Source organism: Coenobita brevimanus, chromosome 100 (assembly GCF_032717465.1).
Source record: "Coenobita brevimanus isolate Jiangsu-jjx chromosome 100, ASM3271746v2, whole genome shotgun sequence".
In the NCBI taxonomy this organism is placed as follows: Eukaryota; Metazoa; Arthropoda; class Malacostraca; order Decapoda; family Coenobitidae; genus Coenobita; species Coenobita brevimanus.
The window spans coordinates 37,873,349-37,898,771 of record NC_137053.1 but is presented as its reverse complement, the minus strand read 5'-3'; the positions used below and the strand labels follow the sequence as shown (position 1 = coordinate 37,898,771).

The window sequence follows — 25,423 nt, the reverse complement described above, 5'->3', positions numbered from 1 at the left end:
ACAGTGTGCAACAGATAAAGTGGCATCACCCCAGAGTCCATGAGAATGGCAGCAACAGAGGTGGATGAGAAGGGCCAAGGTCAGTGCAGACTGGGTTTCGGACAACATCCTGAAGAGTGTAGGCAGCTGGCCCACAAAGAAAGGAACCATAAGAGGGCTTGCTCTGAATAAATACAAGATATAGGTGAAGTAGACTCCATGTGAATGGGAACAACAGAGGTGGACTTGTTGGCATCAAGATCAGTGCAGAGTGCTGTGTTCTGCACAATATCCAGCATCTTGAAGTGAGTGTGGGCAGCTGACCCAGAAAGGAAGGAACCATAAGAGAGCATGCTTTGGATAAATGTCAGATATAGGCAAAGGGGGAGTAATTTGATCAGCACCCCATCAAACTTAATGCACTTCATGATGTCAGGTGCCTAAAGAATGTTGGTTGAAGATAGTCAGTGGGAGGGGCATAGGTGAGGTAGGGACCATCCAGACGGAAGCCAAAAAATGTATGTTGGGTCCACAAGGTGAGAGGCTCCTCAGCAAGCCAAATTCATTGGCATAGAGGGGAGCTTCAGTCGGGAGAAGCACATAAGGGCATGTATGTGTGCATTAAATGTAAAGCTTCAGTCTTTTTTTTTTTTTTTTTTTTTTTTTTTTAATGTGAAGAAGAAGGAACCAAAGGCCACGAGCCTGCAAATAACTGTTCCTTCCAAAAGAAAAACAAAATACAAGAGAGAGCAATATTCAAGATCTGTTCATTTTGAGATGCCTGGACACACTGCGTTTGAGAGACTGGAGATCATAGGAAGCAGGAAATACAGATAAAGGGAGACAGTTCCAGAGTTGACCTATTGCATAAATGAAGGACTGGGAGTAATGGTTAACTCTTGCATTAGGGAGTTGGACAGAAAAGGGATGAGAGTTTGCTGCTAGACAGGTGCTACGTGCCCATCGAATAGGTGGAGGAATGCATGCAGACAGTTCAGAGGAGCAGTGACCAATGAAGTAGCAATAGAAAAGAGATAAAGATGCAACAGTGCGGTGAAGAGACAGAGGTTGTAGAGAGTCAGTAAGAGGAGGAGTTAATGAGATGAAAAGACTTTGACTCCACCCTATTGAGAAGAGCTGCCCAAACCACCTCAGTGTATTTCTCCTAATTTTATTAACCACATCCACATCCACCCGACAACATTCCTTCACTTCTTCATTCATCAACCTGTCCCTCCTTGTCATTCTCCTCCTAAGTAACTCATTTCCATTGCTCTCTCTCTTGACTTGTTCCCCTCTAGCAAGGTCCATGCCTTGCTTCCATACATCAGGGTAGGGATCACAGTGCTATCATGCAGTGACTTCTTAACTTCCATACACACCTCCTTATTTCTCATCACCGCTTTCAGTGAACCAACAGCCTTCCTTCCTTGCTGTACCCTTTCAAGCACTTCATCCCCAAAAGTTCCATCCTTACTCATCACACTACCCATGTACTTGAGTGCACTCACATTCTCCATATCCTCACCATCCAACCTCATTGTGCATTCTGTGACTTCATTCATCTCAAACACCATAACTGTACTATTGTTTACATTAACTTTCAGTTTCTTCTTCCTACACACTGTCCCAGATTCATTCACCAAACCTTGCAGCTCCCATTCATCTTCACTCAACAGTACTGTATCATCACCATACATCAACACCGGAATCTTCCACATCTCACCCTCATTTACTAAAGCCACCATCTACATTCACTGCCATACCTTGCACCTCCTTTCCAACCCCATCCATGTATATATTAAACAGCCATGGAGACATCACACATCCCTATTTCAGTCCCACATTTAGATCAAAGAACTCAATCGGTTCACCATCCACTCACACCGTATCACTAGCTCCTTCGTACATACTCTTCACAGCACTCAACAATTTCTCCTCCACTCCATGTATTCTTAATACCTTCCACATACCTTGCCTATCTGTTCTGTCATAAGCTTTCTCCAGGTACATGAAGGCAGCATACATTTTCTTTCCCTTCTCTAGATACTTCTCCAATAAACTTCCTAGAGCAAATATCTGATCTACACACCCTATTCCCTTCCTAAATCCCCCTTGTTCTTCTCGAAATAGCTCCTCTGTTATATGCCTAACCCTATCAATGAGTATTCTACCATATATTTTTCCAGCTACACTAAGAAGGCAAATACCTCTATGGTTGCCACATAATCTTCCTTTTATTCATCAATGTTCTTCTAAGCTGTATATCTAACCCTATCTGCTCATATGCTGATGACTCCACTCTTCACCTTTCCATTCACTTCCAGCAGCATCCATCTCAGCAGTTACTTCAACAAACATAGGATGAGGTTATGGCACACCTAATTTCTGACTTGGCTCATATCTTTGAAGGGGATAAAAATAATCTTGTTTTTAATGCATCAAAAACTCATTTGTTACGTCTGTCAGTCCTACAGAACCTTCCACAAGAGTACCCTCTAATTTTTAACAATATTCAATTCAATCTTACATCATCTTTAAACATGCCTAGGGTTTCATTCTCTCGGGATCTATCTTGGAAAGAACATATTACCTCTTTCGTAAAATCTGCTTCCAAGAGATTGGGTGTGCAAAGCCAACTCTGTGCCTTCTCTACCCCTGCAGTTGTTGACTTTGTACACAGGTTTTATTCACCCCTGTGACTCTAAAATGTGGGGAGACTTCCCACATAGTGTTTTTCTCAACAAGTTGGAGTCAAAAGCTTTTTGTCTTATTAACTCTTCACCTTTTACTGGCTTCCATCAGCCTCTGTCTCTTTGCCGCACTGTTCCATCATTATCTCTTTTCTATCACCACTTCAGTGGTCACTGCCCCTCTGAACTGTCTGTTTGCATCCCTCCACCACTATAGTGGATGCATAGCACATGTCTACCAACAAACCTTCATTCCTTTTCTGTCCAGCACTCTAATGCAAGAGTTAACTGTTATTTCCTGTCCTTTATGTATGCAACTGGTCAACTCTGGAACTGTCTCCATCTGTCTGTATTATTTACTGTCTGTGATCTCCAGTCTTTCAAACACAGCATGTCCACGCATCTCAAAATGAACAGATATTGATGTTGACTCTTGTATTATCTTGTTTTTGTTTTGTTTTTTGAGGGAATAATTTGCGGTTTCCTGGTCTTTGGTTCCTTCTTCCTTGCAATTGTATTTGAGGGAAAAAAAAAAAAAAAAAGAAGGATTGGTACTGAACATGATGCCTGTTAATGTAAGCCCAGAACCTATGGGATTTTTCCTAATTGTTACCAGGCATCTCAAATGCAAGCCTATGCATTTAGGAGGAAAATGGAATCTAAAAAACAAGTACCAAGGGATGTCTTCTATAGTGAGGTGAATAAAGTGGTGGTTGAACAGAGAGACGTTGATAGCAGTGTTAATGAACTGTTCAGAGTCCTCAAGAGCAGCCTCTTGAGAGTTACTGAATTAGTGTGTGGATGGACAAGGGGCCCTCCAAGACATAAAGTAATATGATGGTGGGATGAGAGTGTAGAGGCTTCAGTTAAGGAGAAAAGAAGGCTTTTCTGGGAGTGGAAAAAAGGTGGTAGCAGAGAGGAACACTAGGCTGCCAATTGTAGGGCTAGAAAAGAGGTTTACAGGATGAAGTCTGAGTTACAGAGACTTTTGCTTGATAACCTAAATCATGTGGAAAGGAAGAATATGATATCTAAAGTGGCAAATCAGATGAAGAGGGAGAATAAAGATATCATCGGTGAGCAGTGTGTGAAGAATGATGAAGGAATGGTAGTGAGGAACAGTGGGGATATTAAAGGCGCATGGAGAGAGCATTATGGCTTGTTGTTGAATGTGGAGTTTGACTGGGACAGGGAAAGTTTAGAGCCAGCATATCCAGTGCTTGGCCTTTGATTGATGCTGCTACTGTGAGCAGGACAATAGTCAGGATGCAGGTGGGGAAGGCAGCAGGTGTGTCTGGGTTGACTACTGAAATGTTGAAAGCCTTAGAAGATATAGGATTGGGGTTGGTCGCCAACTTGATAGATATTACATCTGAGTGTGTTGTTCCAGATGATTGGCTGAAGAGTGTACACTCAATCTTCGTAAATCGTGGCAATTTGGGTCTGGACCACTGCTGTGATTTACGAATTCTGTGATTTATGAATAATAACTCTTATGTGAAAAATTGATTTGGGTCTGGACTTTGGCCAACCCGCCCCCACAGCACCCTACCTTCACCTATCTAGGCAACATCAAACACAAACATACAAATTTAGGAATATTCAGTGCATGTAATGAATAGAAATAAGCCATTTAAGGGATCTCACCTTAATCCTATGACGATATTGCTTAAGTGAATGGAGTGGAGTGGTGTTGGAAAGAACTTAGAACCTCTCAGCACTTGTTCTTCCCAAACTCTTTCAGCAGCTTTGAAAAATTCTCTCCCCTCTCGACATGACGAATGAGCTCCAAACGTTGACTGTACAACAACGGTGGCAGCTTCTTGACGCCATACTGCTTAGAGCGCTTCATTGGGGGGTCGGGAGGGGCCATGGCAGGTAGGAGGTGGGGGGAAGTTGCACAAAAAAGGCAGGTAACTCTTGTACTCCACAGCAACGGTCTGTAGTGTGCAGACTGGTGGGACAAGAACAACAACAACTTGGCGGCATTAGTATGCACATAACATTATGCCACCAGGGACACGCGGTGATTGGTTGTTGGGTTGCGATTTTCAATTTGGATGCCGCGGTTTATGGTTCTCCTCGGAAAAGGCCCACTTGGGTGCCTAGCTCCGCGATTTTTGTGACTTAACAGTGATTTAAGGTTGCCGACAATCTGACGGCCACTTAACAGTGATTTACGAATCCGTGATTTATGAACACACGATTTACAAGGATTGAGTGTAATTTTAAATGTGTACATGGGAAAGGGCGACCCTAGAAAGAGGAAATTATAGAGGCATAAATTATTTAGACCAGATAATAAAGGTAATGGAAAGAGTTCTAGAAGGTATGATTAGAGAAAGGGTGAATATTGATGAGATGCAGTTTGGGTTTATGCCAGGCAAAGGGACCACTGAAGCCTTTTCATTAAAGTTTCAGGAAAACATATAGGAAAGAAAGGGGAACTGTACTTTGTTTTTGCTCAGTTGGAGAAGGCCTTTGACAGAGTCCCTAGAGAGGTGGTGAAGTGGGCAATGAGAAAGCCTTGGATTGAGAGGTGGCTGGGTAGGGTGGTTATGGCCATGTATGTGGAAGCTTGTACCCGGGTAAGGGTGAATGGGGATTTGAGTGATGAGTTACCCGTGAATGTTGGTTTGCACCAGGGGTCAGTTTTGAGCCCCATGTTGTTTATCATGGTTTTTGAAGCTCTCTTATGGGACTTCAGAAATGGACTCTCATTGGAAGTTTTGTATGCTGATGTATTGGTGTTGACTGCAGAGAATGAAAAACAGGTGGAGGAAAGATTTAGGAAGTGGAGGGACAGTATGGGGCACCAGGGCTTAAGAGTAAATGCAGATAAAACAAAAGTAATGGTATCTAGGGCTGGTGCCAGTACTGTCATAGAAGAGGGAGAGTTTCCATGTACGATTTGCCACAAGGGCGTGGGAAGTAAGTCCATCTTGTGCAGTGTTTTTGATAAATGGATGCATAAGGGGTGTAGTGGTATTAGAGGTAAACTGCGAGATAACGCTATTTTCATTTGTGCGGTGTGTCGGGGAGATCATGTGGAGATTGCCAGGTGTGAAAGGATTAAACTTGCTGGCGAGTCTCTTGAGTGTGTGGAAGAGTTTTGTTGTTTGGGGGACATGTTATGTGCTGGGGGTGGGGCTGGAGCTAGCTCTGTGGCTAGGTTGAGGAGTGCTTGAAAGAAATTCAGGGAGCTGTTGCCTCACCTGACATTGAGAAGGTTCTCCCTCCATGCTAAGGCATCTTTGTGTGCAGCATGTGTTGAGCTTTTAATGCGGTATGGTAGTGAGACTTCGGCAATGAAGTATGAGGATATTTGGAGGCTCAAACATTGAGAATTGGCAGGTGATTGGGTGGATGTTCAGTGCATCCCTGAATGCAAGGTGAGGCCTGAGGGAGGTAGATTTATGGTGGAAGAATTGAGAGGTAGGGTAGGACTGGAGTGTATTGGTGTTGTGATGAGAGGTACATTGAGATGGTTTGGGCTTGTGGAGAGGATTGGAGATGATAATTGGGTGCAGAAATTGAGAAGTGTTAATGTTAGAGAGAGGGTTGAGAAAGGTAGACCAAAAAAGACCTGGGACGAGGTCACTGAATGTGACCTCAGAGATAAGGAACTGAATGGGGAAGCTGCCAGAGATCGAGCAGCTTGGAGAGCTGCCATTAGGTGACCAAGGCTGACTCATGTAGGCATGTTGGAGACTTAAAAAACAAAATGATTATAATAAGTATGAGAAACACATGGGCATGGCTAGGAAGTAGAAAGTGACAAAATGGGCACTGTAAGGAAGAAGCACACACCATAGAGAGACTGAGATGGACTTGGGGTAAGGGGTTCTGAGGCTAGGGGACAAAGAGTTAATGATCACCACCACCTGGGATTAACTTCTCGAGTTGGGTCTCATCTTTAATCCTTCAAAGCCATCAGAAACCACAGACGCTGCACCATCTTTGGTGGGAGAAACCAGCTCAAGTGCATGAGAATAATGCTCTTGAGCCATAAAATGTGTGATAACAGCAGCGGTGCAGATTTTCATCTTGCTCTGGTAATGGAAATCATTGTAGCCAAGTGCGTGATTACCAAGGGACCACTGTACTGTATTGGCCCTTACCATAATCAAGTATTGTACTGGTGTGCTTTAGCACAGTTATTTTTTTTTTACTTTTTTCATGTAATACATGCCTCCTCAATTTACTTCAGGTAAAAATTATTTAGGCATTGAATGAAGCCAGATACAACTTTCTGATTGAAATTACTGATAACTTCTTAGGACAAAAATACCTGTTGTTGCATTACAGTGGAGCTAGTGAAACAAGGGTAATAGTAGTGGAGACAGGGCTGTTGAGTAATATTTTTTATTTATTTATTTATTTTTATGCGAGGAACAAGGAACCAAAGGCCGCGAGCCCACAATTATTATTCCTTCAAAGAGAAAAACAAAATACAAGAGAGAGCAATATTCAAGATCCGATCATTTCGAGATGTCTGGACACACTGCGTTTGAAATACTGGAGGTCATAGGAAGCAGGAAATACAGACAGAGGGAGACAGTTCCAGAGTTGACCTGTTGCATAAATGAATGACTGGGAGTAACGATTAACTCTTGCATTAGAGAGTTGGACAGAAAAGGGATGAGAGTTTGCTGCTAGACAGGTGCTACGTGCCTGTCGTAGAGGTGGAGGAATGCATGCAGATAGTTCAGCGGAGCACTGACCATTGAAGTAGCGATAGAAAAGAGATACAAGATGCAACAGTGCAACGAACAGACAGAGGTTGAAGGAAGTCAGTAAGAGGAGGAGAGTTAACCCCTAAACCGCTGGGTTGTTTTGGCTCGACTTGAGTGTCCCACTAGGATATTCATGCTCCGACAGACTTTCTAAAAATATTTGCCAAAAATCAGTTATTAGTCCTAGAGTATTATAATTACATATGCATATGGTACATACCTTTAGCTTTCTCCTGGGATGTTTGTTGAGCCTTCGAGTACTGTAGGACTTGTGGAGACTTCTGAAGTTGGGTAACGAAGTCTCCACTTTACAATTCCCGATACCCCGTTTTTTTTTTTTTTTTTTTTTTTTTTTTTTTTTTTAATGTGTCCGACTCTGGGCATAGGCTTCACAGTCTGCTATCAAGGCCCAACACTCTTCCTACATACCATACACCTCTACATGTCACTACTTCGGTGCTAACACCCACCATTCATATTGAATACATACTAGGGCTGTCTCATACAGGATTGGTGTATTGGTATTAGCGGGGGTATTTTTACGACATGTCGGCGGGTCTTCTGGTAGATCAGTAAAGCCTGATTTATTGAAATTCAAATCCTTAAACTGTTCCCTGCCCCAGCCGGGATTCGAGCCTGGGTCCATTAGGACTGCAGGCCATCTCTCTACCGATTGAGCCACTGCCTCCCCACTGCCTGATTTTATAACTACAAACACTATTTTATGAATTTCAAGTAGTTTGGAATCCATATTCCAAAAAAAAAAATGTAAAAGATCTATCTATCTATCTATCTATTGCCAGACGCCTCAATCCCGTTTGGGGTGGCCACAAACAAATCGCCTCCAAGTCGCCCTGTCCCCCGCCATTTCACTGCCCTGCTTCCAACTCACACCCCCCTCTCTCATATACCTCTCCACCCCATCCCTCCATCTCATCCTCGGTCTCCCCCTCCCTCTTCCACCCTCCATCTTACTCATATACACTCTCTTCGTCAGTCTTTCACCCTCCATCCTCTCCACATGGCCAAACCACCTCAGTGTGTTCCTCACAACGCTTCCTATCACATCCACATCCACACCACAACGCTCCTTTATATCCTCATTCGTCAGCCTGTCTCTCCACGTGACTCCACAGGCTCCTCTTAAATAACTCATTTCCACTGCTCTCACTCTTGACTTGTGTCCTTCCAACAATGTCCAAGCTTCACTTCCGTATGTTAGAGTTGGTATCACAATACTGTCATGTAGTAACTTTTTTACTTCCATGCTCACTTCCCTGTTTCTTATCACTGCTTTCAAGGAACCAGCAACCTTTCTTCCCTGCTGTACCCTTTCAAGCACTTCACCCTCCAAACCTCCATCCTTACTCATCACACTTCCCAAATACTTAAACGTACTCACATTTTCCAATTCCTCACCATCCAACCTCGCTGTACATTCACTGACTTCACCTCTCTCAAAGACCATCACTTTACTCTTCCCTACATTCACCTTTAGGTTCCGTTTCTTACACACTCTCCCAAACTCATCCACCAAGCCTTGCAGCTCCCCTTCGTCTTCACTCAACAACACAGTATCATCTGCAAACAACAGTACAGGGAGTTTCCAAACACTATCCTCTCTCACCAGGGCCACTCCAACATCCACTACCCTACCTTGTACCTCTTTTATTACCCCACATGTGTACAGATTGAACAACCATGGAGACATGACACATCCCTGTTTCAAACCAACTTTCAAAGAGAAAAATTCACTTAGTTCACCATCCACACGCACTGCAGCCTTCGCACCATCGTACATACTCTTCACAGCATTCAACAACTTCCCATCTACTCCATATATTCTTAACACTTTCCACAATCCTTGTCTATCCACCCTGTCATATGCTTTCTCCAAATCCATGAAAGCCGCATACAACTTCTTTCCCTTCTCTAGAAACTTTTCCACTAAAGATCTAAGAATGAATATCTGATCTACACAACCTCTTCCCTTCCTAAAGCCTCCCTGTTCTTCTCCAACTAATTTCTCTGTTCTTTCTCTAACTCTGTCTATAAGTATCCTACCATACACTTTTCCTATTATACTAAGAAGACAAATGCCCCTATGATTACCACACACTTCTTTTTCCCCTTTTCCTTTGTACAAGGGAATAATTATACCTGACTTCCAATCCTCCGGGACTCTACCTTCCTCCCAGGCCAATCTGCACATCTTCCACATCCATTCTACTACTATCTCTCCCCCATGCTTCAGCATTTCACCACACACTCCATCAATTCCCGGGGCTTTCCCCGATTTAACTTTCTTCATTGCTTCCACAACTTCTATCCTACTGATTTCTTCCTGTCTTCTCACCTCCCTAGTTCTCCCAGCCATTCCCCAGCCACTTATACTCGCATTACTTCCATCCTCTACGTTCAACAATTCCTTAAAGTGTTCTCTTCATCTGCTCACTTTTTCTCCCTTCTCCACTAGTAATCTACCATTTTTATCTTTCACTCCCCTGCTAACTTCACTTCCACCCTGTCTTACTCTTTTCACTTCTCTCCAGAACATTTTCTTACAGTCCCTCCACTTTACACTCAAATTCCTTCCAAATTCCTCATCCACTCTCTTCTTACTCTCTCTTACTAATCTTTTCACCTCTCTCTTCCTTTCCACATATAACTCTCTCTTCCGCCTCTCAACTTCTTCCACGCCCCTATTTCTCATCCATTCATTGTATGCTTTCTTCTTTTGTGCCACTGCCTGTTTCACCTCTTCAGTCCACCACGCTGTTCCTTGCACCCCCCTTTGTCTTCTCTTCCTTCCACACACCACATCACATGCTGCACATATTTCTTCTGTAAATATCTTACACACACCTTCCACGTCTCCCATCTGCTCCAATTCATATTTGCCCAATCGTTCCTCCACTTCTCTCTTATACTCTGCCTTTTTCTCATCCTCTTCTAACCTTTCCACTCTCCTTGCAACTACTCCTTCCTCTCGTCTTTCCCTTCTTCTATTCCTCCATCTTACTTGCATCCTAATTCTGGCCACGACCAAGTAGTGGTCAGAAAGTCCACTCCCCCAACCTCTATACACTCTTGCATCCTTTACAGATCTTCGCATCCTTTCATCCACACACACATAATCAATCATTGCCTTCCTTTCATTCAGTTCACCACCCACCCTTCTCATCACTCGCCATGTATACATGTGGATCATTTTATGCCTGAAGAGGGTATTGGCTATTACCAACCCCCTCCCAGCACAAATGTCCACTAACGCACTCCCATTCTCATCTACCTCAGCAGGCACACCCCACTCACCAACTATTCCATCCACCTTCACATTACCAACTTTACCATTCATATCACCAATTAAAAACACTCTCATATCCTTCCAAACTTTTCCATGCACACTTCCACATTTGTCCAGAACTCTTCTCTCACTCTTCTAGCACGATCTTGCGTTGGCGCATACACACACACAATCGCCCACATTTGTATTCCAACTTTCAACTTTACCCACACAATCCTTGACCCAACTGATCCATACTGTCTTATGCTCTTCTTCCATCTTTTACTCACAACTATACACACTCCTTCCTTTGCCCTCTCATTCTCATCTACTCCTGCACATATACCCCATCCATACTCCCATTCTCTCACACTTTCTCCTCTTCATTTTGTTTCAGTTATTCCACATACATCCACTTTCGCATCCTCAAGCACCTGGACAATCTCTCTCTCTTTCACTTCATCATTCGCTCCTCTTACATTCCATGTACACATTACCAAGTCCTTTGTCCGGTCCTGGGTCGTCAACGTTTGGTCAGTCCTTGTCCGAGGCTTCTTGTTTGTTTTTTTAGTTAGTTGTTTTCCGGGGAGGGGCACTAACCCTCCGCCAACCCTTTTAGTCGCCTTTTACGACAAGCAGGGATACTGGGGGAGTATTCTTGAAAAACCCCCCTACGAGCTTTCCTCCCGTGCTGGTTCCCCGATGGTATTCTGAGACGGAGCTGTCATTTATTATTTATAAGCACACTCACACTTTATATTCCTAGTACATTATTACACTTATTTATATATACAATATTTATCTATAAGTTTCTTTCAGTACTAGTAGTTTATTTTCACTCCGGGCATTCACTTTCTCGTCCTGTATACTAACGTAGAGAGCGAAGCAGTCACTTTCACTTTCACTTTCATAACTCATAGTATTCATACATGCTAGAGTGAAACTTTCACTTTCATTACTCCTGGTATATATACTCGTATTCTTATATTACTATTCATTTACATTTCTATTTACATTCTCTATTTTATTTACATTACAGTATTTATTTCTATTTTATTTACACCATGTTATGCACTGTCACGTGCAGTAACTTATAAAACTATTTTCCACTGTTCACTTATATTTACATTCATTGCTTTCACTTGCTGTTTACACATTATTTACACATTATTTACATTTCCACTTGCACTGTTTTAGAGTCACCAGAAAGATCGTAGTCACTGTCCATCATTTTTATTCATAAATTAGCCAGTTCACATTCCACAACAGTCACTTAGCCCTTCACCCCTTTCCACACGAGGTTTAGTAGGGGTAGAGGTCACAGGGCCTTTTGCATGGGGCTAAAAAGCAGCGGAATTGGACAGGCGCGAATCCAACGTGCTTTCACCTTGAAAGACAACAGTAAACTGAATGTTGTTGCCTAGGGGCAGTGAAGGGCTGCCAATGTCAGTGTGGTGACAGCTGCTAATATATACGCTATGAAATGAATGGCAGGAAATCTAGACAATACATAATAAATTAGGCAGTTCCATGTGAATGTAAATATCACTTAGGCTTCTCCCTTCCTATCTTATGTGTATTTTTATTATGAGAACAGGCCATACGGCATATTTCAAGGGGAACTAAACAGGGAAAATTAGCAAACGAGTGCACGTGAGGTGTTGCCAGGTGATAATTAGCCCATTCCAGTTGTATGGCAGTATGAATTACAGTTTCTCTTTCTTTTATATATTATTTTGCTTAAGAATAGGGCAAAGGGCACATTTCAATGGATAAAATGAGTGGAGAAATCCGTCCAGCATTTGTGTAGTGCAGCGCAGCTGGTCAGGCGGGAGGGGAGGGTAATGGAGGGGAGGTAAGGAGGGGGGGAGTCAAGGACAGGAGAAAAATGGCTAAATAGTCAACAGTGGATGGGAGTACAGGTGACATTAGCAGAACTGAGTATAGCTGGACACTGGTAGTACTGATAGATAATACAAGCCACCACTTGAAAGCCCGGACAAATTCAAAATAACACAGAATCACAAAAGTGACGCCCCATGGTATGATCCCTTGCTCCCAAGCGTCACGAAAGTGACGCCCCGCAGTTAAGGGGTTAATGAGATGAAAAGCCTTTGACTCCACCCTATTGAGAAGAGCTGTATGTGGGGAGCCTCCCCACACATGAGAGTTTTACTCCACTCCGGGGCGGATAAAACCCCTGTATAGAGTCAACAACTGTGCAGGGGTAAAGAAGGAATGGAGTCGGCTTAGCACGTCTAATCTCTTAGAAGCAGATTTTGCAAGAGATGTAATATGATCTTTCCAAGATAAGTCCCGAGTAAGTGAAACCCCGAGCATGTTCAAGGATGATGCAGGATTAAGCTGAATATTATTAAACATTAGTTGGTACACCTGTGGAAGATTTTGTCGGGTTGATAGGTGTAAAAACTGAGTCTTTGATGCATTAAAAACAACCAGATTATTTTTACCCCGGTCAGAGATACGAGCCAAGTCAGACATTAGGTGTGCCATAGCCTCATCCCTTGTTTGTTGAAGTAACTGCTGAGATGGACGTTGCGGGAACCGAATGGAAAATTGAAGGGTGGAGTCATCAGCGTATGAGTTAATAGGTTTAGATGTACAGCTTAGAAGGTCATTGATGAATAAAAGGAAGAGAGTTGGTGATAGGACAGAGCCCTGAGGAACACCGCTATTGATAGATCTAGGAGAAGAACGATGGCTGTCTACAACAACAGCTATAGAACGACGAGAAAGGAAGCTAGAGATGAAGGCACAGATAGAAGGATAGAAACCATAAGAGGGCAGTTTTGAAATTAAAGATTTATGTCAGACTCGATCGAAAGCCTTTGAGATGTCAAGTGCAATGGCAAAGCTTTTGCCAATGTCCCAAAAGGAGGATGACCAGGAGTCTGGAAGGTAGGTGGAAAGATTGCCATTGGAGCGTCCCTGACGGAACCCATACTGACGATCGGAAAGAAGGTTGTGATAGGAAAGATGCTTTTAAATTTTTCTATTAAGAATTGACTTGAAAACTTTTGAAATACAGGCTGTTAAAGCAATTGGACAATAGTTAGAGGGTTGGGGATGGTCACCCTTGTTTGGGACTGGCTGAATGAGAGCAAACTTCCGGCAAGAAGAAAGGTACAAGTTGTTAGACAAAGGCGAAAGAGTTTGCCTAGGCAGGGTGTAAGCACAGAAGCACAGTTCTTGAGAACAAGAGGAGGGACTCTGTCAGGCACATATGCCTTATTAGTATAAAGGCCTGTGATGGCAGAAAATACATCAGCTGAAGAAATTTTAATGTCAACCATGAGGAAGTCAGAGAGGGGAAGTGATGGAGGAACAGCACCTGAATCGTCTAAGGTGGAATTGGAGAAGAAAGTCTGAGCGAAGAGATCTACTTTATCAGTAGAAGAAATAGCTACAGAGCCATCAGAGTAGAGATGATGATGAGGTAAAGTTGTTAGGAAGTTTTTGGCAAGGTGCCAGGAGGAGCTGGAAGAATTCAAGTTTGAGAGTTGAGGGCATTTAGTATGGATGAAATTACTTTTAGCAGAGCGAAGAACAGACTTAGCACAATTCTGGGCAGAAACCTACAAAAGATGTGATTCAGGGGTTGGTTGGCTCTAGTACTTTTTATAGGCCCTCTCCTTGTTGCGGACAGCATTAGAACAAGCATGATTAAACCAAGGCTTTCTTGCATTAGTCAGAGGATATGAGAAAGGAATGTATATTTCCATGCCCAAGAGAATAACCTCCGTAATGCGCAAGGCACACTCGGATGGCTTCCGGCCATGGAAGCAATAATCATTCCAGGGAACATCAAAAAAGTACTGCCTGAGGGCCTCCCAATCCGCAGCTCCGAAGTGCCACAGACGACTTTTCTTTGGAGGGTCCACAGGCTGTACCGGAGAGATAGGACAGGTTAAGATGATAAGGTTATGATCGGAGGAGCCCTACGGAGAGAAAACATTAACAGTGTAAGCAGAAGGATTAGTTGTAAGGAAGAGGTCAAGTATGTTGGAGCTCTCTCCAAGGCGGTCAGGGCTATGGTTAGGGTGCTGTACAAGCTGCTGTAGGTCATTAACCCCTTAACCGCGGGGCGTCACTTTCGTGACGCTTGGGAGCAAGGGATCATACCGTGGGGCGTCGCTTTTGTGATTCTGTGTTATTTTGAATTCACCCGGGCTTCCAAGTGGGGGCTTGTATCATCTATCAGTATTGCCAATGTCCAACACTAGTCAGCACTCCTAATCTCATCTGTACTCCCATCCATTGTTGACAATTTAGCCATTTCTCACCATTCTTGACTCCCCTCCCTACCCCCCCTCCATTACCCTATCCTCTCGCCTGCCCGGCCGTGCTACGCTAAGTAAATCTTCCCTGGAATTTTTCACTGATTTCATCCATTGAAATAAGCCCTATGTCGTATTCTTATACCAAATAATATATACAAGAAAGAAATAAGGTAAGTGAGAGTGCCATACACCTGGAATTGGCTAATTATCACCTGACAACACCTCATGTGCACTCGTTTGCTAATTTTCGCTGTTTTTTTTCCCCTTTAAATATGCCGTATAATCTATTTTCGTAATAAATATACATGTAAGGAGGGAAGGGAGAAGCCTAAGTGATATTTACATTCACCTGGAACTACCTAATTTATAATGTATTGTCTAGATTTCCTGCCAATCATTTCAGTGCTAGACAAAGCTGTTTCAAGATCTAACATTGGTAGCTCTGAATATATATCTCCTAAGTGGGCCTCTAATCTATTTTCGTAATAAATATACATGTAAGGAGGGAAGGGAGAAGCCTAAGTGATATTTACATTCACCTGGAACTACCAAATTTATAATGTATTGTCTAGATTTCCTGCCAGTCATTTCAGTGCTAGACTTAGCTGTTTCAAGAACTAATATTGGTAACTCTGAATAACCCCTAAGCAGGCCTCAACGCTGGCCCTCCGTTATCAGTTTACTCTCATTTTCCGAAGCGAGGGTACGTATGTTTCTTCTTGCTGACTTCAAGGCCTTTTTTCACCCCCATGCAAATGGCCCTGTGATCTTTACCCCCTACTAAACCTCGTGTGGAAAGAGGTAAAGGGCTGACAATTGATAAAAGAGTGACTACGATCTTTCTATTGAGTAAAACAGTGCAAGTGGAATTGTAAATAATGTGTAAATAATGTGTAAACAGCAAGTGAAAGTAATGAATGTAAATATACGTGAACAATGGAAAATAGTTTTATAAGTTATTTCAAGTGACAGTGCACAACACAGTGTAAATAAAATAGAAATGTAAATAACGTAAATAAAATAGAGAACGTAAATAGAAATGTAAATGAGTAGTATTATAAGAATACGAGTATATACCCTAGGAGTAATGAGTGTGAAAGTTTCACTCTAGCATGTCTGAATGCTATGAGTTATGAGAGTGAAGATGAAAGTGACATTCACTCTCAATGCCAGTATACAGGACGAGAAAGTGAATGCTACGTATTTTACTGAAAGAAATTGAATCCCTACAGTGACAATAAACTAATACTACTGAAGGAAACTTATGGATAAAGACTGTAGATATATATAAGTGTTATATAGTAATAGAAATATAAAGTGTGAGTGGTTTTATGAATAATAAATGACAGAGTACCAAGAGTGAACTAGTGCCTGTGCGACGATCAGACGCGCTCATAATTTCCATTGCTTTCACAGTGTTTTTTTTTTTGAGTATGGATCCCAAACTACTTGAAAATTGTAGAATAGTGTTTATAGTGTTTGTATCTGGCTGTGGTAATCATATTACGGGTTGTTGGGAAGTGTAAAGTGGAGACTTCGTTACCCTACTTCAGAGGTCTCCACAAGTCCTACGGTAACCGACGAAGGCTCAACAATCATTCCAGGAGAAAGCTGAAGGTATGTGCCATAAGCATATGTAATTTTATTATTCTAGGACTAATAACTGATTTTTGGCAAATATTTTTTGAGAGTCTGTCGGAGCCCAAATAACCCCGCGGGACACGCAAGTCATTGGTAAACAAGCCCGCGGTGTAGGGGAGTAAGATAGTCAAAGAAATTTTGATAGTCATTAGAATTAGGAGATAAGTAAACATCGCACATATAATAGTCAGAGAATGACAGGAAAGCCGAAGCCAGAATGTAGAGAATTCAGAAGAATCGTATTCAGGAACATGAGAGCAAGATAAGTTGTTGTGGATGTATACACAACAACCACCTTTGGTTTTGAAATGAGTATAGAGAAAGTAGGAGGATACAGAAAAGGGTCTGCTGTCAGTTGCCTCAGACAGCTGAGTCTCATTTAGAAAAAGAAGGTGAGGTTTAGAGGAGGAGAGGTGGTGCTCAGCAGAGTGAAAATTAGAGAAAATGCCGCGAATGTTGCAGAAATGAAGAAGAAGAGAGTCAGACAGTGGTTCCAGGCAGCTCGAGTTGTCACTGGGAGAGGGGCGGAAGGTGGGGGCATTTATGGTCCCCTCCCTGGGGATTCATGAAGAATGTGGAGTAAGGAAATATGTTGACAAATGGGTAGGAGGAAGAGTGCTTGAATGGCATGGTTATGTTACATAGAGAAAATAGAAATAGTTTGGATGGTGGAAACACTGTGAGCTAAGGAGTTTGATGTTGAGAGGAGACATGTGGTAAGTCAAGAAGAAATTGAGTGAATATGATAATTAAGAGTGTGTGAAAACAGAGGGTGAACGATGATGAAGCTTAAGAAATGCCAAGAGATTGAAATGGGTAGATGAATTATATATGGTTGCAGACCTTAATATCATTCCACATAGTAGTTTAACAATTATGAGACTCTTACATAATATTCTAAGAAGTTCGTTTGGTTTCGATGATCACAGTACTGAGTTTTGAAAGTCATTGCCCATTGTCTTGTTATGCATCGTAATGAAAGATATCGATAAATATGTCCACAGCTGTACAGAGAAGCACCTTGCAGTTCACTTGCCTGTCCATCTATCATGCCTGTCCATCTATCAGTCTATCTATTGCTAGATGCCACAATCCCGTAAGGGGTGGCCATTTGACTTTGAGTTATTTATTTTACGGGGAGGGGCACTAACCTTCCACCAACCCACTTGTTGACATGTAGGGAACATGTATGGTTTGGTTGTATGGTTACCACCCAGTGTTGTAAATGGTTTCTTAGCGTACAGGAAACCATTTGGCTTGTCACTTAATGTAAAGCCACCTGTAAAGAAAAGAAAAGCAATAAGAAGTGACAAGAAAGAGGGAGAAATAGGAAGAGAGGAGGGCAGGCATAGAAAAAGAATGATAAAGGCTAAGGAAGAAGTAGGCAGCACTACATGAAGTGAGTGGATGATGGTCGTCACCACCTACCACTAACACAACATTCTGGTCCGAGTATCATGTCATATTATAGAAATTCACCATGCTGCAATGAAAAGAACAAGTGAGTATGTAAATATTTTTTCTCCCCAACTCTTCTTGTTGTGGTAGGTGGTGGCGACCATCATCCACTCACTTGATGTAGTGCTGCCCTACTTCTTCCTTAGTCTTTATCATTCTTTTTCTTTGCCTGCCCTCCTCTCTTCCTATTTCTTCCATCTTTCCTGCCACTACTTATTGCTTTTCTTTCCATTACAGGTGGCTTTACATTGAGTGACAAGCCAAATGGTTTCCTGTAAGCGAAGAAACCATTTACAACGCTGGGTGGTAACCATATAACCAAACCATACGTGCTCCCTACATGTCAAGTGGGTTGGTGGAGGGTTAGTGCCCCTCCCTGTAAAACAAATAACTCAGAGTCAAATGGCCACCCCATAAGGGATTATGGCGTCTGGCAATAGATAGAATAGATAGAAGTCTTCTTGTCACACTTATAACTGCCTGAGTCTGCCCTAAACACTTCAGATCCACATTAAGTGTGCAGTACTGAATACCGTACTGATACACACCTTTATAAAAACACACTTACCCATTTTGTACATGCTTTAACTGTGAAAAAGCTAAGTAAAATAAGGAAAAATATTTACTTTGGAGGGAGGAATAAAAATCTTGCAATTAACTCTGAGATATGTCTCACACTAACACCTGAGGGATCTGAGCTATTACATATAGCACTAATAAAATAAGCAGCTTAGTTATGAGAAATTTTCTATTCAAATAGACAAAAACTGATAGTTTGAATTGTTTCTTTCCATTTTATGAGTAATTTGTGTAAGATGTGTCATCAGCATAGCTGTCTGAGAAATAGACAGCTACGAGTGGTGGGAGTCCTGTGTAAGCAAAATTTCTGTCCATGCCACTGCCTCCAGAGTGATATATTTTGTATTAATCATTCTCACTCATGCAGAGTGCATCAACAATTATCAGCCTTTGATATTATTGTGATAATATAATAAATGAATGAATTTGAGACTGTGCGAGAAGAGAAATCTGAAAGTTAATGTAAACAAGAGTAAAGTTATAGTGTTTGAGAGGAATGTAGTCACAGAATGCACAGTGAGGTTGGATGGTGAGGATATGGAGAATGTGAGTGCATTCTAGTATTTGGGTAGTGTGATCAGTAAGAATGGAAGTTTGGGGGATGAAGTACTTGCAAGGGTACGGCAGGGAAGGAAAGTTGTTGGTTCACTGAAAGCAGTGATGAGAAATAGGGAGGTGAGTATGGAATTCAAGAAGTCACTGCATGATAGTATTGTGATCCCTACCCTGACATATGGAAGCGAGGTGTGGACCTTGCAAGAGGGGAACAAGTCAAGAGTGAGAGCAGTGGAAATGAGTTACCTGAGAGGAGCATGTGGAGTGACATGGAGGGACAGGTTGACGATTGAAGAAGTAAAAGAACGTTGTAGGGTGGATGTGGATGTGGTTAATAAAATTAGGAGAAATTCACTGAGGTGATTTGGACATGTGGAGAGAATGGAGAATGAAAGACTGACTAAGAAGGTGTATGTAGGTGAAGTAGAGGGAGGGGGAGGCCGAGGATGAGGTGGAGGGATGGAGTTGAGAGGTATATGAGGGAGGGGGGAGTGAGTTGGGGGGGAGGGCAGTCAAATGGTGGGTGACAGAACGACTTGAGGCGTTTTGTCTGTGGCCACCCTTTGTGGGATTAGGGCATCGGGCTGTAGATAGATAGAAAAATAAATGGTAAAGTTGCAAGAATTATTTTGTAAATTTGGCAAGAATAACTGATCCTTTATGAGTACTTTGTCTTGCACGATCCAAGCACATTAGTACAGGGATAAAAAATGCCAGATTTGGGTCATCCGGGACTGTGTTTCATGTTGCAATCATCCTTTGTCTTTTGTGGTACTTGACTTTGCCCAGTTCATTTTTTCATGAGTGAAACCATCACATAATACCATCCGTCCATCCATCATTCAATCCTATGTTGTCCCACGAGGAGCATGGAAACCCGGGACAAGGCAGGTTGGTCCTGACATTTAAGATGAGAATGACCAGCCTCACTCATCCCTAAGTGACATAACATGAGCAATAAACCCCTACCACCCCTTGGATATAAACCTACACAGGCCCAATCTGATAGGAGTGCCTTAATTACCCACAAAACCACCAGGTGCCATAATTAGGTTATATGGTTACCACCTAGCACAGTAAATGATTTACTGGTGTACAGGAAACCATTTGGCTTGTCACTCAGTGTAGAGTCGCCCATAGGCAGAAGGATGAGGAAAGAATGAAGGAAAGAAAGACAGAAGAGGGAGTGTAAAGTCACCCATAGGCAGAAGGAAGAGGAATGAATGAAGGAAAGAAAGACAGAAGAGGAAGGAAGGAAGAGAGGAAAGGGCAGCACCATATCAACACTACATTGAGTGAGGGGATGGTGAGTGCCCCCACCTATCACAAATCACAAAATACACTAGTTTAATTTGTATTTCACAATACTTTTACAAAATTTGTTGTTTAATTGTTTCAAAATGCACATTAAACAAGTTGATGCCGGTGTCTGTTTTGGGACACTGCAGTAGGTTTGTTGGCCATTACATACTGTAGTTTGATTATGGCTTTAGGAGCCCATTTTTAAGGATTTTTTATATACCTTGCAAAAATTAGTTTCTCATAGGTGTCTGTGTCATGCAACCCCTGAGAAAGTCAAGGACTTAATGTATTTTGTTTCTGTTCATGTCTTACTCGTTTTATGGACCTGGCCATCAGTTTTAAACTTGGTGAATTGTGTCATGAGAACATTTTATAGGCAGCCATACTGTGCACTTGTGTGACACCCGTTTTTTTTTTTCCTTTACCTTTACAGTTAATGTAGTGACTTTGGCTGGTGTATATGAAGCATGATAGAAGAGAAAAATTCTTTAAGATGTGTGGGGGTGGTTTTTCTTGTGGGGTAGAACCAGGACTGTATAAGCATGAATAATGTGTACATGACTTTGTGGCCCAGATCACTAGGCATTCTGTTCATAGTTTTCCCACTTCTGTACAAGACAGAAAAGTACAGTAATCTGTACTTTTCTCTCTTGTTTCTGTATCTTGTCTCCACTCATGTTTCCTGATGAGAATAAAGGTTGGAATGATGATGTTGGATTGGGTTGAGGTGAAACTGTGGTGGTGATGATGGTGATGATCACTGAGTAAAATTTTGTTCTTGCACTGTGTAATGAAATTCTCATTGCATTCTTCATTTGAACATATAACTTCATAACTAGAAATTATATTGAATTACATGACTAATCTTTTTTCAGATACACCTATCTTTTCAAAGGGCTGGAAGATTTGCATTTAGATGAGAGAATAATGCAGTTTCTGGAAATTGTCAACACTATGTTGGCAAAAAATCAGAGGTAATGTATTATTATGTTAAGAGTTCATCATTATTGCTCCAGTTTGGTATAATAGTCTCATGGTCGGATTACACATTCCATTCTGATTCACTGCACTGAGATACTCTCATGAATAGAATAGATTTCTAATATTAAATGGTCCTTTATCATTGTGCTTGATTATGCTTTATGTAATCCCTGTGTAGAATTTACCTAAAGCTTTGTGTAAGCCTCATCCATTAGTACTTTCTGATTTTCTACAGGGGGAAGAACTGTGTCTACCGTGCCCGCTATTACTCTGTTGTTCCTCTGGGCCCACGGTCTGGGCTGATCCAGTGGGTGGGCAATGCCACACCACTGTTTGGGCTGTATAAGCGATGGCAGCAGCGAGAGGCACATGCTTTACTCATTAAAACTCACTCATCTACAGTCTCTGTGCATCCCCAAGGTTTGCATTTCTTCCTTGATGTATGTAATGAATCGCTTGTAAAATGCACATATAATAGGTGATTGATTTACAGTGATTTTGGAAGTCTTATTGTTGACACATTAGGAATCCACAATGTAGAAGCTTATACTGTGCAGATTAGTAACTAAAGCCTATCCTTGACATTGATACCTCAAAGGTTGTATTGGACAGCCTGTTATCATTAAGCAAGTCTATTTAGCATTCTTCTGTTGTTCCTCTTCAGCTCCTCCACAAGTTCCTCGACCTTCTGAACTCTACTACAGCAAACTTACCCCACGCTTACGAGAGGCTGGTATTAGTGTTGACAACCGTAAGGAGTGGCCACTGGCCATTATGAGAGATGTGCTGAAGGAATTGATCAAAGAAACTCCATCAAATCTCCTATCAAGGTATTAAGCGATGGTGTTAGTGTAGTAGTAGTAGTAGTAGTAGTAGTAGTAGTTATTGTTCCCTAGACAATCTGGCTGAAAAACCCTGTGAGGGACTGGGGGGGAGGGGTGATGGTTTGACTCTCATACTATCCTCCTTCTCCTCCACTTTGGACCCACGATGAAGACGCCACCATTCCAGGTCCTGGTGTTAGTGTTATGGTGACTGCTGTATCATGTTGTGCTAAGTGGTGGCATCCACTTACAATGTAGTACTGCCCACTTCTTTCTTAGGTGACTATACACTGATTGACAGACCTAATGAACACTGAATGGTAACCATATGACCAGATAACAGGGTGATATGGAGCCTACTTTGGTACCCCTGTTAACTGAGTGGAGAAATGCAAATATGGTGCCCATCCAAGGACCAAACTTTCACACTCTTTCCCATATCTTGCAGTGGTGAGGTGCCGTCCACAACAAAAGAACATCATTTTACACAGGATGGCCCTGCTGGATTCATTGTTTGCCTGTGGTTGATAGGTCTGCTCAACCAGACAAACCATTAACACTCTGCTACTACTACTACTATTACGTCAATGTTGACTGTATCATACCAGTTGCAAATGATTATTGGGATTTGGGAGAGGAAAAGGTGATTTTGGAGGAAATTTTATGCTGTTTACCTCATTCATCCTTGCTGTTTCACCATAACCAGTTTCGTTATTTTTAGTCTTACAATGCATAGTAGAGGACAGGAAAGTTATAACTTAATTCATACTGTCCTGTACAATTTTTTTTTCTTTTTAATTAGTTAATAATAACACCAGCATTAAGAAAAGTTCAGGTTTATAGACACTAGCATAATTGTTATGAGTAAAGTGTGGGGTTTAGACATTTTTCCGTAGATGTGCATTACTTCTACATACTTAGGGCTTGGATATTATGAATAATGATTTATAGTCCTATGCAGAGATACTCATATAATGACTGATTATCATCTTGGATATAATTTTTATTATTTTGTTATTCAGTTTGTGTCTGTCTAATTGTCCCAGTGATGTTTTTCTCTCCTGAAAGGAGGGATACCAGGTAACCAAAACAGAAAATTTGACAATGTTCATCCATCCATCCATTCATCCATCATCCAATCCTATGTCGCCCCATGAGGAGTGTAGGAACCCGGGGCTTTTCAAGTTGATCTTGACATTTAAGATGAGGGTGACCAGCCTCACACATCCCTGATTGGCATTATGTGAGCAGTAAACCCCAACCATCCCTTGGATATAAACCTACACAGGCTTAATCTGATTGGAGTATATTAATTATCCACTAACCACCAGGTGCCATGATTATATTATTGTTATTGTCCATCCATCCATCATCTAACCCAGTGTTGCCCCATGAGGAGTGTAACAGCCCAGGGCTAGGTTTTTTTTTTTTTTTTTTTTTTTTTTTTTTTTTTTTTTAACAGAACGGAGGAAGGAAAAACAAATGGGGGAAAAAAAAGATAATCCATACACCAGACTACTGGTGTCCTCCATTCATAAAATATCTGTAACAGTTAGACTTGAACAGTTGTGGGTTGAAATTTGGAGGAAAACAACTCTGGGGAAGCGAGTTCCAGAGAGATGCAGTTCGGGGAATGAAAGAATTCTGATAGGCAGAAGTTCTGCACTATGGTTGAGTGACATTCCAGTCATGAGCGCTACCAGATGCCCGTGTAGCACGAGGGAAGGCATGGAGAGGCGGCACCATGGACGCAACCTCATCTGAGCACTTGCCAAAAAAATTTCTGTAAAATAATGCAAGGGAGGCAACATTCCTTCTTACTTGCAGGGGAGGTAGTTTATATGTAATGGCAGGGTTGTTAATGATTCTAACAGCTTTATTCTGAAATTTGTCCAGTTGTCTCAATGCAACCTCTCCACAACCATTCCACAAGGGTGAGCAATATTCAAGCTGAGAGCGCACATGACTCTTATAAATTATAGCTAACTGCTCATCGGCGAAGAAGTTACGGACTCTGTACAATAATCCAAGTTTCTTTGAGGCGGTCTTAGCAAGTGATCTGACATGAGAGGTCCAGCTGAGGGCACTGTTAAGTGAGACGCCAAGAATTTCAATACTTTTGGAGATTAGAATATTAATAGCACTGAAGGTAATGTACGAATCTGGCAATATCTGTCTATTAGTAAACTGTATATATTTAGTTTCACTAGCATTAAAAGAGACAAGGTTGTTTTGTCCCCATTCACTGATAGTAGCTAGATCTTGATTTATGGCGATGGCTGTCTGAGTGTGAATGAACTATGTAGTGTTGAGTCATCTGCATATGAGTGAACGGGATTGTGAGTGACAAATAAGAGATCATTAATATGAACCAGAAATAGGGTTGGCGCCAGAACTGATCCCTGCGGCACGCCGGCGTTAATTGAGTGGAAATTCGAATATACATCATGTACTTTTACTCTTATTTTCCTGCCACTAAGATAAGAAGAAATCAAAGGAACAAAAGACGTTAGTCCATAGCAAGGGAGTTTGGACAGCAGGGAACGGTGCCATACTCTGTCGAAAGCTTTAGAGATATCAAGAGCTACTGCATGAGTTTCTCCAAAAAGATCAATTGATTGATGGATGGTATGAGTTAAGAGATTGTGTATGTCAATGGTGGATCTTTCGTGGCGAAAACCATATTGTCTATCACTAATTAAGTTGTTGGATTCAAGATGTTTAACAATATGCTTATTAATTAAAGTTTCAAATACCTTACCAAGAGAAGATGTGACAGCTATTGGTCTGTAATTGGAGGGGTCAGACGAACTTCCTTTCTTCGGAACTGGGTGGATATTGACTTCTTTCCATGAATTTGGGAATAAAGAAGTACGTATGCATAGTCTGAATAATTTGGCTAGGACAGAGGCAAGTTCAGGGGAACACTTTTTCAAAACAATTGGAGGAATTCCATCTGGGCCTGGAGCTTTGTTGGTAGGTAAATTGTCTAGGATGGATTTTACGAATCTTGTCTGTATTTTAAGTGGGGCAATTTCGGGAGAATCAAGTTCCAGTACTGAGATATTCTGGCTGGTATTATCTATGG

General features: G+C 41.8%; 1 protein-coding gene across 1 annotated transcript in view; it reads left to right on the top strand.

Moving 5' to 3' along the window:
• Positions 1–25,423, top strand: part of nonC (serine/threonine-protein kinase Smg1) — a 1,312,439-nt gene that overhangs the window by 909,938 nt on the left and 377,078 nt on the right. The window contains exons 38-40 of the mRNA XM_080284159.1: positions 21,406–21,504; positions 21,747–21,931; positions 22,176–22,341. Coding sequence (XP_080140285.1) covers positions 21,406–21,504; positions 21,747–21,931; positions 22,176–22,341 — 450 coding nt within the window. The remainder of the gene's footprint in view (positions 1–21,405; positions 21,505–21,746; positions 21,932–22,175; positions 22,342–25,423) is intronic.